Source organism: Tiliqua scincoides, chromosome 5, assembly GCF_035046505.1.
Source record: "Tiliqua scincoides isolate rTilSci1 chromosome 5, rTilSci1.hap2, whole genome shotgun sequence".
Classification (NCBI taxonomy): domain Eukaryota; kingdom Metazoa; phylum Chordata; class Lepidosauria; order Squamata; family Scincidae; genus Tiliqua; species Tiliqua scincoides.
In genome coordinates, this window is record NC_089825.1 from 14,322,877 (window position 1) to 14,338,935 (window position 16,059).

General features: G+C 43.1%; 1 protein-coding gene across 3 annotated transcripts in view; it reads right to left on the reverse strand.

Annotated features, from left to right (window-relative positions):
* The window catches only part of CCNY (cyclin Y), a 105,356-nt gene that overhangs the window by 29,663 nt on the left and 59,634 nt on the right, over nt 1-16,059 (reverse strand). For 2 of the 3 annotated variants that reach the window (XM_066628646.1, XM_066628647.1), the window contains exons 2-3: nt 10,967-11,041; nt 5,611-5,645 (exon numbers count right to left, since the gene is read on the reverse strand). In XM_066628646.1, the coding sequence (XP_066484743.1) occupies nt 5,611-5,645; nt 10,967-11,041 (110 nt within the window). Of the gene's footprint in view, nt 1-5,610; nt 5,646-10,966; nt 11,042-11,157; nt 11,226-16,059 lie in introns of those variants that run through there. The other variant, XM_066628648.1, reaches the window with a different exon arrangement.

The window sequence follows — 16,059 nt, forward strand, 5'->3', positions numbered from 1 at the left end:
GTCAGTTCTCGGGTACTTCTGGTTGTTTCGAACTGGCAGCCTCAGATCTTCAGGCATACAAGGCGTCAGCTCTACCAACTGAGCCAGACCTCCTACCCAAGTTAAATTCCTAAATAAAACTACCCATATCTACAGAGGTGTTTTACTGAGTATAAGAGGGGGTTGGGGATGTATCTAAATTCAGTCTTGGCCATTTAACTGCTACAACATAGATGCCATGATAAGCTATTGTTTGACCCGGGCGCCTCTGGCCAGAACCAAGCACCAGGTTGGGTCAGACGTTTGCTTGGAGTTAAGAATCCCCTTGTGTTATTAGGATGTCAGTTTAGTATGTTACATTGGTGTTATAGAATCATTACCTGCTTAGCAGGGCAATTGGTTTATTGCCCTGTTAGAGATAGAACTGAAGAAGAGACATCCACTGGGTTATAATTGCACATTGCAGTGAGTATCATTGTGACTGGTGGTTGGCAATATACTTTCAGGGGGCTCTGTGGATGTTGTCACTGCAACATGAAGTATTTTTCCTCCACGGCTTGTATGGCATTTTTGACATTGCTGTCGAGGTGCACAGGATACAAAGGAGTTCTTCTGACACAGTGCAGCCTCCAGTGTAGTTGTACCCATCTTAACTAAACCAAAGGTTCAGTCCATGTGAAGGGGGGGGGGAAGAAACACAGAGAGCCTTCCTTGAGAAGGCCAGCACTCTGGTATCTTTTAGTCAATGAAAGGACTACATCTCACTCTCAGTGTGACTGAAAGAAAGAATAAGTGGAAATAAAGGCACAGATCAAAAGAAGCAGCAAGCGAATGGTAAGAAGTACTTTACTGAAAGCTCTATTGTCAGCTCTGTATGAAAGAAAAATGAAACTCATTTCTAACACTTCAGGATTAAAAAACAGGTGCAAGGAAAACATGATCTACAGTATAATGTGATTTAGAAAAATTCCTCCTTTCTGCCAAAATCCCTTGTTGCATTAGAAGACAGTGGTGTGAAATGACAGATACTCATATTAAACAATCATCTTGCTACACCTGGAAGGAGAGGCTTCCTTCTTCTGTACAATAGCAAAGGTGGACAATGGCTCAAGTTGGCTGACATAGTTAGTACAGTTGCAGCAAGCCAAGTTAAAGGAATGGTAGTAGCTTGGGACAGTTCTAAATGACAGTACGCAGGTTTGGGGTAAAAGGTAAAAAAAAGAAAAGAAAAACAAAATTAGTTGTTTGGGAAGAAGTCCAACACACAAATTGTGTGTAGTTACTTCAGCACCCAGGCTGTGATGCCAAGAGTCATTAGACTACCTCTAGATATGCCTGTTTATGCTTTCCGGTTCTCTCTGAACAAGGTTAAGGACTGGAAATCACTTTGTGCAGTTTTAAGTGGATTATATAAATTATATTCATGATAAATAAGAGGAGCCAAAATGACAGGGGCAAGTACATGGAAGCATCATGCTCCTGATCCCCCCACAGCTGTACAGAAATTAGGTGAATAAATTTTGGGGAGGATTTTTATAGGTTACATTTTCTTACTTGCAATTTATGGGGCTGAATCCTAAAGTTTCTTTCCCCCCTCCTGGGAAAGTAGTCCTTCCACCTTGGGATACAACTCAGGGGGCTTAGAATTCAGTATTAAGGAAAAGGAAGCTATTGTTTCTGATTTGGCTAACCAATATTTAGCATTTCACTATATGGGCATTCCCCGATACCCACTGGGGTTCCATTCTGGGGACACACACCCGGATACTGGGGAAAGTGAAGGAAAATGCTAGAAATGCCTCTGTTTACCATGGTACAGCAAATACCTGCATGTTCAGGAATGCTGAGGACCCTCCTTTCACTCAATGTCACCCCAAAATGCATCGCAATGCATTCTCTTCCTGGTCGCAATTCATTCTGGGGAGATACTGGGGGAAAGGAGGAACCTTCCTGACGAGGAAGAGGATGCAGACAGCTTGGAAGACTGCCTGCAGCCCTGAACACACAGCGGTTTTGCTGTGCTACAGTAAACAGAGCTATTTTTAGCACTCGCCTTCACTTTCCCCATTGTTTTAAAGGGCATCCCCAATATCTGCAGATAACTGAAACCACAGATACTGACTCCGCTGATACCAGGGTACACCTGTATAGCAAGGTTTTCTAAGTTTAATACCTCAAAATGGAAGGATTTGCATTTGAACAACCCAACTCACATTCATTGAAATGGAGTTACACATATTGACTGAATCAATATTATTACACTAATCGCAGCTGAAAATAGACTACCAATGTCAAACAAATAAATGCAGCCATAAAAATCCTAAAACTAGCAGCAAAAGTCATTGTCGTGTGCAAAGACGTATTGATATTCTGTGACCTTTCTATCTAATTTGCTGATTATGTGTTTAAAATCCATGCAGTTAACAACACCACTGTATCAGTTTCGACTATAAAACTTCCTAATGCATAAGATGCTTAAATTAACTTTTTACAGACCGAGGACCCAATCCTATCCAAATTTCCAGCCCCGATGCAGCCACAAGTAGCCCAGAGGTAAGGGAACAAACATTCTCTTATCCTGAGGGGGCTGTGACTGTGACTGTCTCTCCACTGCAGGATGCAGAGCATATCCCGTGTTGACACGGCTGCATCAGCACTGGAAAGGTGGATAGGACTGGGCCCAGAATCAGTCCCCAGAACAAAAAAGATTGGAATTCTAGTTTGGAAGCAGCATCAATCAAGTTGATTATTTCATATAGTAGTTACCTATAGGAAACAGATACCTGGTTGACATGTTAAATGAGTACATGGCCCATGTTAACACAATGTAAGATGGGAATCTACACGCAGTAACAAAGATAGGAACAGTGTCATATGTCCTAATGTATACCTGTTATTAGCCCATCTGAAACCTAGAAGAATAGCTTGATCCAGCAATATCTGTGCAAGACTGAGCTCATTTAAGGTAGAAAGGGGCCTTTAGTAATAGAAACATTCATACATAACAAGCAAGCACCACCACAAACAAAAAAATGTCTAGGAGAAGAAAAAAGTCATACACCTCTGGCTCCAGTGAGAAAACCTGAGTTAAGTCTTTCAACTCTCTGAATCAGCTACCTTGATTTGTTTCAGGCTTCTTCTCCCCCCACCGCCCCCACCCCCCACATCAGCAGGGTCTGGTATTTATTTATTCACCACTTAATGAGCAACTCTGCTCCTTGGAAAAAAAACAGCAATGGATCTTGCACAAGGCAGAATTAACTTTCACCTGTCAACCTTAGATGGTCAAGGCTGGGGATGCAATGATAAGGAAGTTCTCTCTTTCTTAAGAGGAAGGAGCAGCTTCCTCACACATGTATAGGGTGGGGAAAAAACAAATGCAACAATATGCACATTATGGGATGACTTTTTTCCAACATAGACAAAAGAAAATAGATGTGATTTTCAATTTACAATATTTTAGATATGAAAGGATTTGCTTTTTTTCTGGATCTACAAAACTATCCACATCTTACATCAGGAAACACACACATTATTGTCAAAAAAGTTGATTTTCACTTGCTGGAATTGCATAATGTATACAAGAAATGGGGACTGCAAAAGATCAGGTTTAAGCTTGCATCATTTGACTGAGAAAAGTGGAATTTAGAAACATGGGCATTGTTTACAACTACCAGCGAAATCCAACCAATGCTTTGAGCTAGTGCAGGCCTCCTATGCTACAAGTGTTGTAAACGTGCCTTACAGCACATTTGCTCCAACTTGAGAACCAGACGGGCCATTGTGGGAACCAGCTTGGGAGGGCCAGATTCAGTCCCTGCACCAGCCGGGGTAGGTTTGCGCTGAGCAGTGGGAGAGGGTGGCGGGAGGGAGTGGGGAGGAGGCATTTTTGGGTGGAGGAGAGTTGAATGGGAGGCGGATCGGGCCCAGAAAAGGGGGAGGGACTGGCAGCAGAAGCACACACTAGATCCTAACCTCCACTTCTGGGTCTTGTAGCCTTACGCTGACTGTTAGGATTAGCCAAATAGCCCCATAAGGCAGGCTGGGGCTTGAAACATGGTAAAGGGGAAAATATCCCCTTACCTCAAGGTGACCTCCAGACTGCACCTAACCTGCACTGAATGCAGTGCAGACTAGTGTGGCCTGGCTGTTCCAGCACAGGTGAGGATTGCACTGTAATTCTATCCTCCATTTGCACATTACAGGGAGGCTCCCATATCCACTGATCCCATATTCGTGGATTCAGTCCGGGAGCTCTGTTCCCCTAGCCTCCAGAGAATCCCGAGCCCAGGCCATGGACATCTGTCCACGTCTTCTGCTGGGCTCAGCTTAAGCCTGACAGTAAAAAAAATAAAAAATCACTTGGTTTCTCTGTGAAAACGGAAGTGACTTTTTAATGCCTTATAAGCCATTCGGAGGCCCAGGGAAGCCCTCCAGGGGAGCTCCCCTACGCTCTGGAGGATGAGGGGGAGGCATTCACTCATATCCGTGGTTTCACTTAATTGTTGGGGGGGGGTTTCCAGAATGGAACCCCTGCAGATACAGGGGCACACCTGTATTTTGCAGGGATGGGCAAAACCAGCATGGCTTGACTCAAGCTGAGCCTAGAGTAACAGCACTCTGTGACTTGACTCAAAAATGAGTCCTAACGGGGCAGTTTCCGAGTTACCTTTACGTGACTCTAAAGAACTTGAGTCGCCCCCTTTAAAAAGCCAGCTGTGGAAAAAAAATGGGGTTGCTGCCAGTGTGTGGGTGGGTGTGTCAGAGTTCAAGTCACCTGACTCGAGTTCCCATCCCTGGTATTTTGTAGTTGGAAAAATTATGATAAGTAGAAGCCCTGTGTTATAATGTCTTTCTGAAAACCCATCTGTAGCATGACAAAATGAAGAAAGTGTTGTACAGTATAATTCATTCATTCAATGTGGTATTCATTCAATGAATTATTTCATGTTTTGTCATATACACATGTTTATAAGAATGTTTTCCCATGTTACAAAGTTTACACAGATTTCCATCTTCATTCAGAGTTACAGAATTTCATTCTACCTAGAAAAATTACTAGAAAAGTCAGCATTTTCCAGCTATGTCTTCCTTCAATACTCTTCTCATGACAAGATCATAAGTTTACAACAGGGCTGGTGTATAGTGTTTCTTTAAATGGTTTTCACAGACTACTACATATCTGCCCAAAGACTGCAGAAAAAGTGTAAATCTTCAGGAAAAATCATTGGTATAAAAGGAATTAATGACTGAAAGAAAAGCTATGGATTTAGTTTGACCACAGGAAAACCCATTTCAATTCCCATTAATCCATAAAGTCCAGTATGGTTTCAGGCATGTCATCTCTTCCTTGTCACCCATTCCTGTATGTGGCTAAAAAGAAGAACAGGGAAGGACAAACATACTGCATTCCTAGTCTAATGCAACAAGTTTCATTCACTACCTTGAAGTCAGTGTAGAATTCAAATCTCATTACCTAAGTCTGAAAGAACCACAGGTTCTGGCTTATTCAACAGACTTCCAAAATTCAATGAAGTGCCTTTGATATAACCACTTTCCTAGCAAAACAGACCTTTAGCCTTATAATGTGTATTCACACGTGTTGCAGCCAGAAAGAGCTTTTTCACTTACGTGGTTTATATAGAGGCTCTTGCGTTTTTCTCTCACTGCAAAAAACACAAAGACATATAGAAAAGTCACAAATGATTTAATTTGATCTCAAGTCATTTTTTGCAGCATCTACCATCAGAAACAGAACAACACCTTTGTGAAACAAAGAGAAAGGAAGAAGTCTCTCCAACCTGTTTGTTTACATTTGCTGATACATCAGCTTATGAATAATGGAATGCTAACTCTTGCAAGATGAAGCAAAATGTCAATACATCTTGTTTATCAGTTAGATAGTCCCACTTCCTGCTCAGTTGGATTGGATGCCAGCTGCCAATACCCAGAAAACTTTCAACGCAGCTGAACAGCATGACCAGGGAAAACCATTTTAACACGATTAAGATTTCTACAGGTATCTGCCTGCAATAGTATGGATTAATTTTCACATATTAGGGGTAAAATAATTTTTGTAGATATATTAAAATATTGGTTTCCAAAACAAAAGCACAAAATTGCCTCCAGAGCTTTGGGCATGGTGTACACTTCTCAAGGTTTGTCCTTTGCCGTACCACTTCACATGGTCCAAGCCTATCCAACTTTCCAGTGCTGATGCAGCTGCAATATAGCCCTGAGGTAAGGGAACAAATGTGACCTTAACCTTTAGGAGGCCTCTGGGACTGTCCACAGTAGGATGTAGCACACACCCTGTTGGCACAGCTACGTACATCAGCACAGGAAAGCTGGATAGGATTGGGCCCTCAGTGATCTTGGGCCAGTGATCTTAGTATCCCTCAGGCCAATCTATCTTAGAGGGTTGTAAGAATAAAAGGAGCCAGGGGAGAGGACCGTGTACACTATCCTAAGCAACTCAGATGACGGGCAGGATAGAAATGTAATTTAAAAGAACATTAAAAAGTTCAGGCAAATAAAATTGACCTCAACAGCATGGGTGCCACCTGATGCTACCTATCTTTGTCTTGCCCTTTAGAATTGTCAGACACTTGGTTCTTCAGGACTCCTAATTATGGTAGCTGGAATATTTCAGTCAACTCTTGTTTGCAGAGATTCACACAACTGTCAAGAACCAGCAAAGATCTAGCTATAAAGCTGTCTCCTCACAACAAACACATGGTCCCCAGGAGAGAAAAACTGCCTCCCTTTAGCCTGAATATTTAATATAATAATATAATAATATACAGTATTTATATACCGCCTTTCTTGGTCTTTATTCAAGACTTTATTCAAGGCAGTTTACATAGGCAGGCTTATTAAATCCATGCAGGGATTTTTACAAATTGAAAGAAGGTTCTTTCTTTCAAGAACCACTACATTCAAGGTGTTACACTCCGATCTGGTTTAACATTCTGGCCTCCATCCTCCCACGCTCCGAGCATATGGAACAGCTCAGCTGCAGCTTGCCAGCTGCTTCAAGGTCGCACGGTGCCGGTGGCCTCAAACTGGCGACCTTGTGGATGTTAATCTTCAGGCAATGGAGGCTCTACCCTCTAGACCAGACCTCCTGCCCATTCCATTAATATGGAATATTTAACACAAGGGGGAATGCACCAATGCTCCCTATTGTGTCACACTATCGAGGTTTAATTCCCTTGACCACCTGTGGTCCCCAATTCCCTCTTCAAGACTGAGGGCAACGTGAAGGGCTTTACTTGCATCACCAGGTGGCCAAATCTAACTGGTAATGCAACCCAATGCTGTTGTCATTCTTTTCACTCTCTGTGAACATTTTTGTGCTCCTTCCCTCACACAAATTGCTAAAAGGGGAAGGGGGGAAGTGTGTGCAAAAACTATCAGGCGGGGGAGAAGTCGTCGTCCCCATTTCATCTGATCTCTGGTTTCAGGTTCCAAGGAAGTTTAGGGAACTGTTGCTGAAAAATAGTGTTAACAATTTTTTCCATGTGTGCTTTAGACCAGAACTAAGTATTTACATAAAATACAGGACTGCTACCAGAAAGGTAGTCCCATTCTGAGTTCCATCCTGAATGTTTTGCACAATTTATCTCACGTCCTGATACCATTCTGTTGCAGGTATGCCTGTCCATGCAAGTGGCGTTTATTTTAAAAAATTATATCTCGCCTTTTCCATGCCAAAGCAAGTGCCCAGGAAGGCTTACAAATACATTAAAATGTACAGTACATGGAACAATAAATAAAGTCATAATAAGAACAATTGGGGGCAACTATTTAGTATTATTACAGTATTATTAGTATTAATATTAATATTCGTATTAATTAGTATTAGTATTACAGTATTATTACAGACATCAGAAGATGGACAGACAACAAAACATCACTCAAATGCTAGACAAAACAGGAAAGTTTTGAGCCCTCATCGAAAGACCATGAGGGAGGGGGTAGTTCTTAAATTGTGCAGAACATGGTCAGAAAAACATAAAGCTTAGTGATGTCAAGTAATTGTACTAATTAGACCTTATGAAGGGGCAAGAGGGAACTCAACATGGGGTTGCCATTTTGTTTAAGGCTTTTAATAGAAATAACATGATTGCTACTTATACATGATAGCTGGGGGGAGGAATGCTGTCATCAATCAAGCCCAACACTCCAAATTGAATAAACTGACAGTAAATGAATCTCCCTCCTCTGATTTCATCAAGAGATACTCTAAAGCAAACACCATTAATTTCCTAGGGAGGTGAAAATCCAGACTAATATATCACCACGATGATGATGAGCTCCATTGATCAATGAGTACAAGAAGGATGTCTGTGCTTTTAAAGTATGTCATCTACAAGAATGAAGATATAGAAAATCAACCACAACTTTGGGGAATAAATGTATTTGGATAGAGCATCAGTGGACTGCAAATAACTCCAATTCAACTAACTGGTACCACCAGAATAATTCCTCCAAATTTTTCTGATAATGAATCCTCTGGTTTTTTTTAAAGACATTGTTTATAACACGAGCTTGTGTGGTCCAGCGGAAAGAATGTTTGCACCTTGATTCAAGTTCTTACTTAGTCACTCACACACTTGTCTGTTAAAGGCCTTATTCACCTATGAGAATGTGCTCTCTCACTATTTTTAAAAGACTGGCTAAAATAGTCTCCATGTGTTATGGGATGAATATTTTTCCCTTTTTTGTTTTCCCCCCAAAAAAACAATTTATTTGCCAATCATTCTGCATTTTTGGATGCTTTCAACTCAGCAGAAGCTCCCATGCAGGGTTAGAAGTCCTAAAGATGCTGGGGAATCCTCCTGCAGCATTCTTCATTTGGAAACTCCATTATTCCCCATCCATCTAGGACAGCTAATCTGCTCAGCAATAGTGTTGTATTGCCCACTAGATAGCAAGTGAGTAGCAAGTGTTGGTCTAAGTTCAAAGGATGGGATGAAGAAGCCAGGTGGATTCCACTTCTCCAGTCAGGTACTGTAACTTGATGACATCATCAACACAAAGAAACATATTTCCCAGTGGACAGGACTTTATTCTCTGCCAGCTGCCTGAGTGGCCCATTCACTGGGGACTCAGAGAGGAGCGCCCACTTGCCCACCTGCAAGGGCAAGAACTGGGGCTTTCTTGAGCCATACAAGTAGTTTAAGCTAAGGATCATCTAGTTCAGTGTTTCTCAACAAATGGTATGGGTACCACCAGCGGTAATTGAGGAGGTGAATCGTGCTACGCGTGGCTAATTGTGCCCAGACACCTGACAGCAAGACCAGTGATGTGATGCAACAAACAGCAGTAAGAGGCTTGGCTCAGCAGGCAGAGTTCTAAAGTGTGCTTTTTGTGTGCAAAAAAACAAAAGCACTCCCATCTGCCCTTAACCTCTTACTAGTGTTTGTCATGTCACACCTGGCCTCCCAACCCAGAAGTGATGATCAGTTACTAGTTACTTCCAGCGGTACTTCAAATGGGTGAACCATGCAAAGTGGTACAGCACAGAACAAACACTGAGAAATGCTGAACCAGCTAGACCACTATGCTGTTTTCCTAGTTACTCCCCAACTTGAGATAGCATGCAATCTTCTGAAGATGCCAGGTGGCGGGCGGCCTGGGGGCTGAGAATTTTGAATACTAACCCAACTTCTTCAGCTGGGAATTACTGAGTACTTAATGAATCCATTTGATGAGAACTTTTCTTTGTGCTTTCCAGCTATGCTCAGGCACTTCTCATGTATGAGCATTTCCTGCATATACATTTACTACCAACCTTCCTTTCTCCATATTGGTTATTCCGCTTTACATTTGACTTAATAAACTAGTTATACTTTGATGCTGTCTGCCTAATGCATGTTCACAGGTTAGTCAGTGAACTGTCACATCTTATTGCAGATTGATTTTTAATAAGAATTTCTGCAGTTCAGTGTTAACCTGGGAGGGATGTTTAATCCCAGAGGGATGTTTTATCCTGGGAGGGATGTTTTGTCTTCCTCTGCCTGTTCTCTGTAGCCTGTGATGGAGGCAGCAGATGAAATTACCAAGGTTCTTGCCACATTCAGCTGCTGGGGAACATGGGGAGCAGGGAGGGGTGTTTGCATGCTAACCATTAGGTACTTCTGCTACTCTCTCCCCTCCTTTTCCCCAACACCTTCATGAATATATAATTGGCTAACCACAGTTGATTTCACTGTTTGGTATCAATATAGGCATTTTAAAGAGAACACCATCCTCCATCAATTATCTTGGCTCTTATATTCTGACCACTTAACCCACAGTCAATATAAAAGAATATCCTATCATGATAGATGGGAATTCTATACAGTACATCATTTACAAAACACTCAACTAGTCAATTGTGTCTTTATAATGGAAATGGATGAATTGTGGATAAACACAGATTTGGAGTAAAATTTTCTAATAAATAATCCAGCAGAATAAATTTAGTGATTCATTTACCATGTAAAATCACCTGACCCAGAACCAATAGTGCACAACTGCACAGATCGTCTTGAAAAATGGAACAAGTGTGTTTGGAGCTCTCTTCAATCAAATTGTATCAAACCCTTTGGTGGAACTTGCATTTTGAATTGCTGGAGCACAACTTTTAAAAACAAGACTATTCTTTAGCGGCAGATTATTTTCTTAATGCCACAAAAAACAGAAATAAATCCAGCAACTAAAAACTCCCAATGCATTCATGAATAAGTTCCAATAAAGTCAAAGGCAGCCTGATTCTATCCATTTATGTCAGACAGTTTGCTCTACAAGTGTCAGAATAACTCTTTGATGCATTTTAATATTGAGCTGATGGGGAATAGTGCAGGTGCCTCCGTTCTATTTGCTGTCAGATACATTCTTACAATTGGGCCACAGGTATAGTAAGAAGCACACATGCAACAGCATTTTATTTTTCACCAATAATCTTCCCTTCAACATTAGATGAAAACAGGCAACATACCATCTGTTTGAGATTTGCTGAGGAATATTGTGCTGGCCCGTGGGTGATCTGAAGGGTTGAACTCCATGTTCCAATCTTGAAAGAATAGGGAGAAAGTAGAGAACATTAAAGAGAGGACTGCTTAGAGTAAAAAGATTTTCTGCTTCATTTACAACACATTAATCCATTAAGTAACCATTTAAATGCATCACCTTGAGACACTGAATTATAGCCTCACTCCCTCGATTGCCTCCAGTTGTCAGGTTACTCCACATTGTTCTTACACATCTACTTCGGCTGGTTCCACCCTCTGTTTCTTCCTGAAAACATTTGGTGCCTTCTGAGCCCTTAAATTCTGTTTGGTTTGTTCCCCTCTCTCAGTAAATGTAGATTTTAATAATAAAGTAGATGTGGGGAGTCCTAGACGAGAAGACGCCAGAGTGGGAGCTCTGCTACCCTTATTGCCCTTCTTTTGCTTTTCAAGCCTTTCGCAGTTTTATTTTTTCCCCGTTACATTATCAGATTATGGGAACGACTCCCGAACCTGCTGCAACCAACTTTGTCTTGTTTATAAGAACTAAAAGGGAGCCTCATTATTTCTGCCAGCTGGACTGCTCTTATCAGACGCCATACTTCTGAACTGTGAGTGGGTGCTCCTTGTTTACTACCTAGCGTTACCCTCTCTATTCTAATGGGGGGGAAGAACACTCTCCCGTGGGAACCCTGACACCGGCGTGCTTTACCCTAATATCAAGCAGTTAAGACTTGAGGCTTCCCCCCCCCTTTTCAACCCTCATCACCTGCTGCTCTACCTCAGAGCCCATCCACCCCCTTTCCTGATTCTGCTCATTTGGAGCTCAATACTTCCTTCAACATACATCAGGGGAACCAGCAACATCTACAATCGCCTGGCGATGGAACTCCTGAGGACGGAATACCCATGAACCATCTGACCTGTTAACAAAGCACTCACTATTGACTGCCAAAACTATGCTTCAAATATTTTCCCAACTCGGTCATGTTATCGATCTCTTAAAGGGGCTGCACCAAACTGTTTCCATGATGCTTTCTGCTTATTCTAATACCCTTGCTGACCCCAAGCCTCGTGCCCCCCAGATTCCTACTACCTCCTTATCTGAGGATCCCCATGTCCCTGCTCCTCCCAAAATTACTTCTCAGCTAATATATGAACCCAAATGCGCAGCAATCACAGTATCTACCTTCAAAGGAAGAATTCCTAACTGGTCCCCAATCAAGCTGGCCAAGAGCCATATGGCCACCCTCCTGAATGAATCTCCATCTACTATTAATCTTTTCAGGATTGAGAGACTGGCTTCTTCCTCGCGTTCAGACTGCTTCTTGTTGCATTTCACTTCCAACCATATTCCAAGATTGCTGTTTTCACACGCTAGAAGACTGGAAGGAGCAGGCATCTTTCCTCACAGATATTTTAGGAACACTGCTATTGTGAGCCTTCTCCCGTCTAAAACCATCCCACATGACCACCCTTTGGATCGATTACTTCTGCTCAACTTCTCCTCCCCTCCGATGGCTGCATCCATCAATTCTGGTGCCTTGAATGACTCTCAAATGAACTCTTCAGACTGCCTGGCTGGTCCACCTTCTAACCTCTGCTCTTTTACCTCGAAGCCAACTCTCGACTCTGTGGTCTCCAGTCATCCTTTGAGGACTTCACCTGACTGCGATAACCTGCTTTCAACCTGCTTTCAACAAGAGTGCTCTTCCCTCCTCCCCTGTTGCTCCTCACCCGAGCATCCCTTTATCTCCTACTTGTATTGTGGATAGGCGCTCTCAAGGTGTTTCTTTTCTTCTTGTTGATGCCTCAACCCAACCTGAACCCCCCCTGAACTATGATCTCATAGGCTCCAAATCCTAGGGGGGAAGATTGCTCACTTCTATGGAGCCTCCTTTGATGCTCCCAGCCTACAGCCAGTCACTTATCTCTGCCAATTCTTCCCCTCTATCGCCAGCTGAAGCCCCTGCAAGAGCGCACCCCTCTGCAATGGAAAGAATCCCTTTTGGCTCTACCAACTGCATAACCATCGCTGACCCTACTTGTTGACTATTAGATACTTCCCAGACCTCCCTAGACTCGACGTCTATCCTCAAGCTGGTATCATGGAACATCACGGGCTGGGAGAAAAAGAAATTTGATCAAGATTTCATCAACTCTCTCTCCCTCTTTGACATTATCTTCCTGCAAGAGACTTGGTTTCTGACCCCGCCAACCATCCCTGGGTTCACCTCTCATCATCTCCCTGCTTTTAAATGCAAGCAAATGGGTCGCCCCTGTGTAGGCCTATGTTGCTTGATTAGTTCCTCCTCTCGATTTTCCTTATCTCCCCTCCCCTCTCAATCTCAGTTTTTTCAAGCCTTCTTATTCCAATGCAAGCTCAATATTGTAATGTTCAATATATATATATATATATTTCTCCCTCTGACCCTTCCCCTTATGTCTTTTGGAATGAGGTTAAGACCTCTGCCGAAAAATACTTGGCCTTTACGCCTACAGCTTTCCTTCTAATTATGGGTGACCTTAACACTAGATTGGAACCAAATAATCTTGCCCTGGCCCACTCCATGAACTGGGACCTAGATGAACAAATCCCCCCCCCCTGGTTCCAGGGCTCTAGGTCTTCCAAATATCTTGTTATTAGTAGTTATGCCCCCTATCTTATTGATTTGTGCCTCGAGTTCAACCCAGTCATCCTCAACGGTTCTACCGGAAGGGATATTCCAGGCGAATTTACTCACTTCGCACCTAGGGGGACAAGTGTTATAGATTACACACTTGCCTCTCCGGCTCTCCTTCCACTTTTCCCCGATTTCTTTGTTAACCCCCGTTCTGACAGTGATCACTTGCCCATTCAACTATCCCTTGCCCCACCCCTCTTTAAGACTTCGCCCAAGAAACCTTCACCACAGTCCTTACCCCGTCTTAAATGGTCCCTTAGGACAGAGGATGCCTACCACCACTGGACCAGACTGGAAGAGTCTATTAATTTAAGTCGTATGCTGGCAGAGACTGACTCGCCTTCTACGGCCATTCTAACCTACGACTCCCTCTCTGAATCATTAACCCAGTTTCTCAGAACCTCTCTTCCCTCCCACTCTGATAACCGTGCCCCCACTTGGTTTGATTCGGAGTGCTGGTTAGCCAAGACTCGAGTCAGACAGTCTTTTCTTTTAGTATGTCATAACCCCTCCCTTGCCTCTTTAAGATCTTATTTCCACCTGAGGAAACGTTGTCAGATTCTCCTGGAAAAGAAAAAAAACTCTTTTGCCCAGTACAATTGGTGACGACTTTACGATGCAATCTTATCCAACAATCATAAATCATTTTGGTCTCTAGTTACCCTTACCAACTCGCCTCCCTTCAGCAACGCTCCTCCCCCTATTCCCCCGCCCGCCTGGGTAACTTATTTCTCGGGAATTTTTTCTGCTACTGACTTTTGAGAACCCTCTATCCTTACCCCCCTAAATTTCCCAAAATGGCCACCCGTTACCCCAGATGAGGTGGCAGCGTTGATTAACACCTTGAAACCCAGGAAAGCTCCCAGTCCCAATGACATCCTGAGCAAAATCTTAACCAGCAACCCTTCTTGGTGGTTGGAACCCCTATCTAACCTTTTTACCCTAATTAATCAAACTGGCCTTTTCCCATATTCCTGGCTCTCCTCAACTCTCATCCCTATCTTTAAGAAAGGTGATCCTGCCCATCCGGGCAATTATAGACCAATTAGCCTTCTTTCCTTTATAGGGAAGCTCTATTCTAAATATCTACTCACCAGACTATCATCTTGGGCTTTTTCAAAAGCCCTACCGGGTAGAGAACAAATTGGCTTCCGCCCAGGTGCTCCCACTGTCAATCATGCCTTTCTGCTTTCCTACTTGGCCGAGAAGTATTCTGTCCACCATGGTGCCAAACTCTTCGTGGCCTTTATAGACCTCCGCGGAGCGTCTGATTCTATTAACAGGGCCATGCTGTGGAGCAAACTGGCCAGCTGTGGGATAGATCCCCGTCTTCTTTTTCTAATTCGCCACCTCCATTCATCTAATTTTTGCAGGGTTCGTCTTAATGGCCTGGGTACCATATCTGACAAAATTCCCATCAACAAAGGAGTTGTTGAACAGCCAAGGCTGTTCTCTTGTTCAATTTATTTCTCTCCCAACTGCTGTACAGTGCCCCCATTTGGATAGAGGCTGCGAACCAAGATCTGGACCAAGTGGCAGCCTCCTTCCTCAGACGAATTCTGGGGGTTCCCAACTTAATCAGACTATCCACCCTTATGCTCAAACTAGGGATCCACCTCCCCTCTACCACCGCATTGTCCCTCACTTTTAAGTTCTGGCTCCGCCTACACTTAAGTATTCATTCTGAGTCACTTTTAAAAGATCTACTAAAGGACTCTTACCTCTCTAAGTGGTTCAAATTTATCGCTAGACCTGTCCCCCCGAATCCGTTGCAGACATCAACCTCCACAGGGCCCACTCAATTATCAATTCTAAACTTTGGGAATCCGAATTCAACCAACTCTCTTCAAATCTCAACCCCACCTGTTCCCCCCAGTTTTTTGGCCTCCTCCCCTCACTTGGTCGCCCTTTCAACTATTTCAGTAAGCTGATTAACCCTATTAAGAGGAGAGCGTTCATGCTCGCGAGATTTAATATCTTCCCCTCAGCTGTTCACTCTGGCAGATTCTCCAACATCCCGCGCAATCGCAGATTATGTCTTTTTTGTTCCTTAGAACCGGACACAGTGGACCATATATTATTCCGTTGCCCAGCCCACCAATCTCTCCGAGATACACACTTGAAACCTCTGCTGTTTTCCTTTTCTGGTATTTTTACAGACCCCTTACTTGTCCTCCTGGGTGACAACTCTGTGGTCATTACCAATGCAGTAGCAGAATTTCTTTCCGCAGTTTTCAAGCTAAACCCCCACCCTGACCCTATACCCCCCCTTGTTTCCCTCCCTTCTTCCCTTACCAGTCCCTGTTGTGACTTTCCCTCTCGGCAACACAGCCACTGTGTTGGCTATTGCTATTGTTATTTATTGTTTTAATGCCAATAAAAGTTTATGGTATGGATAT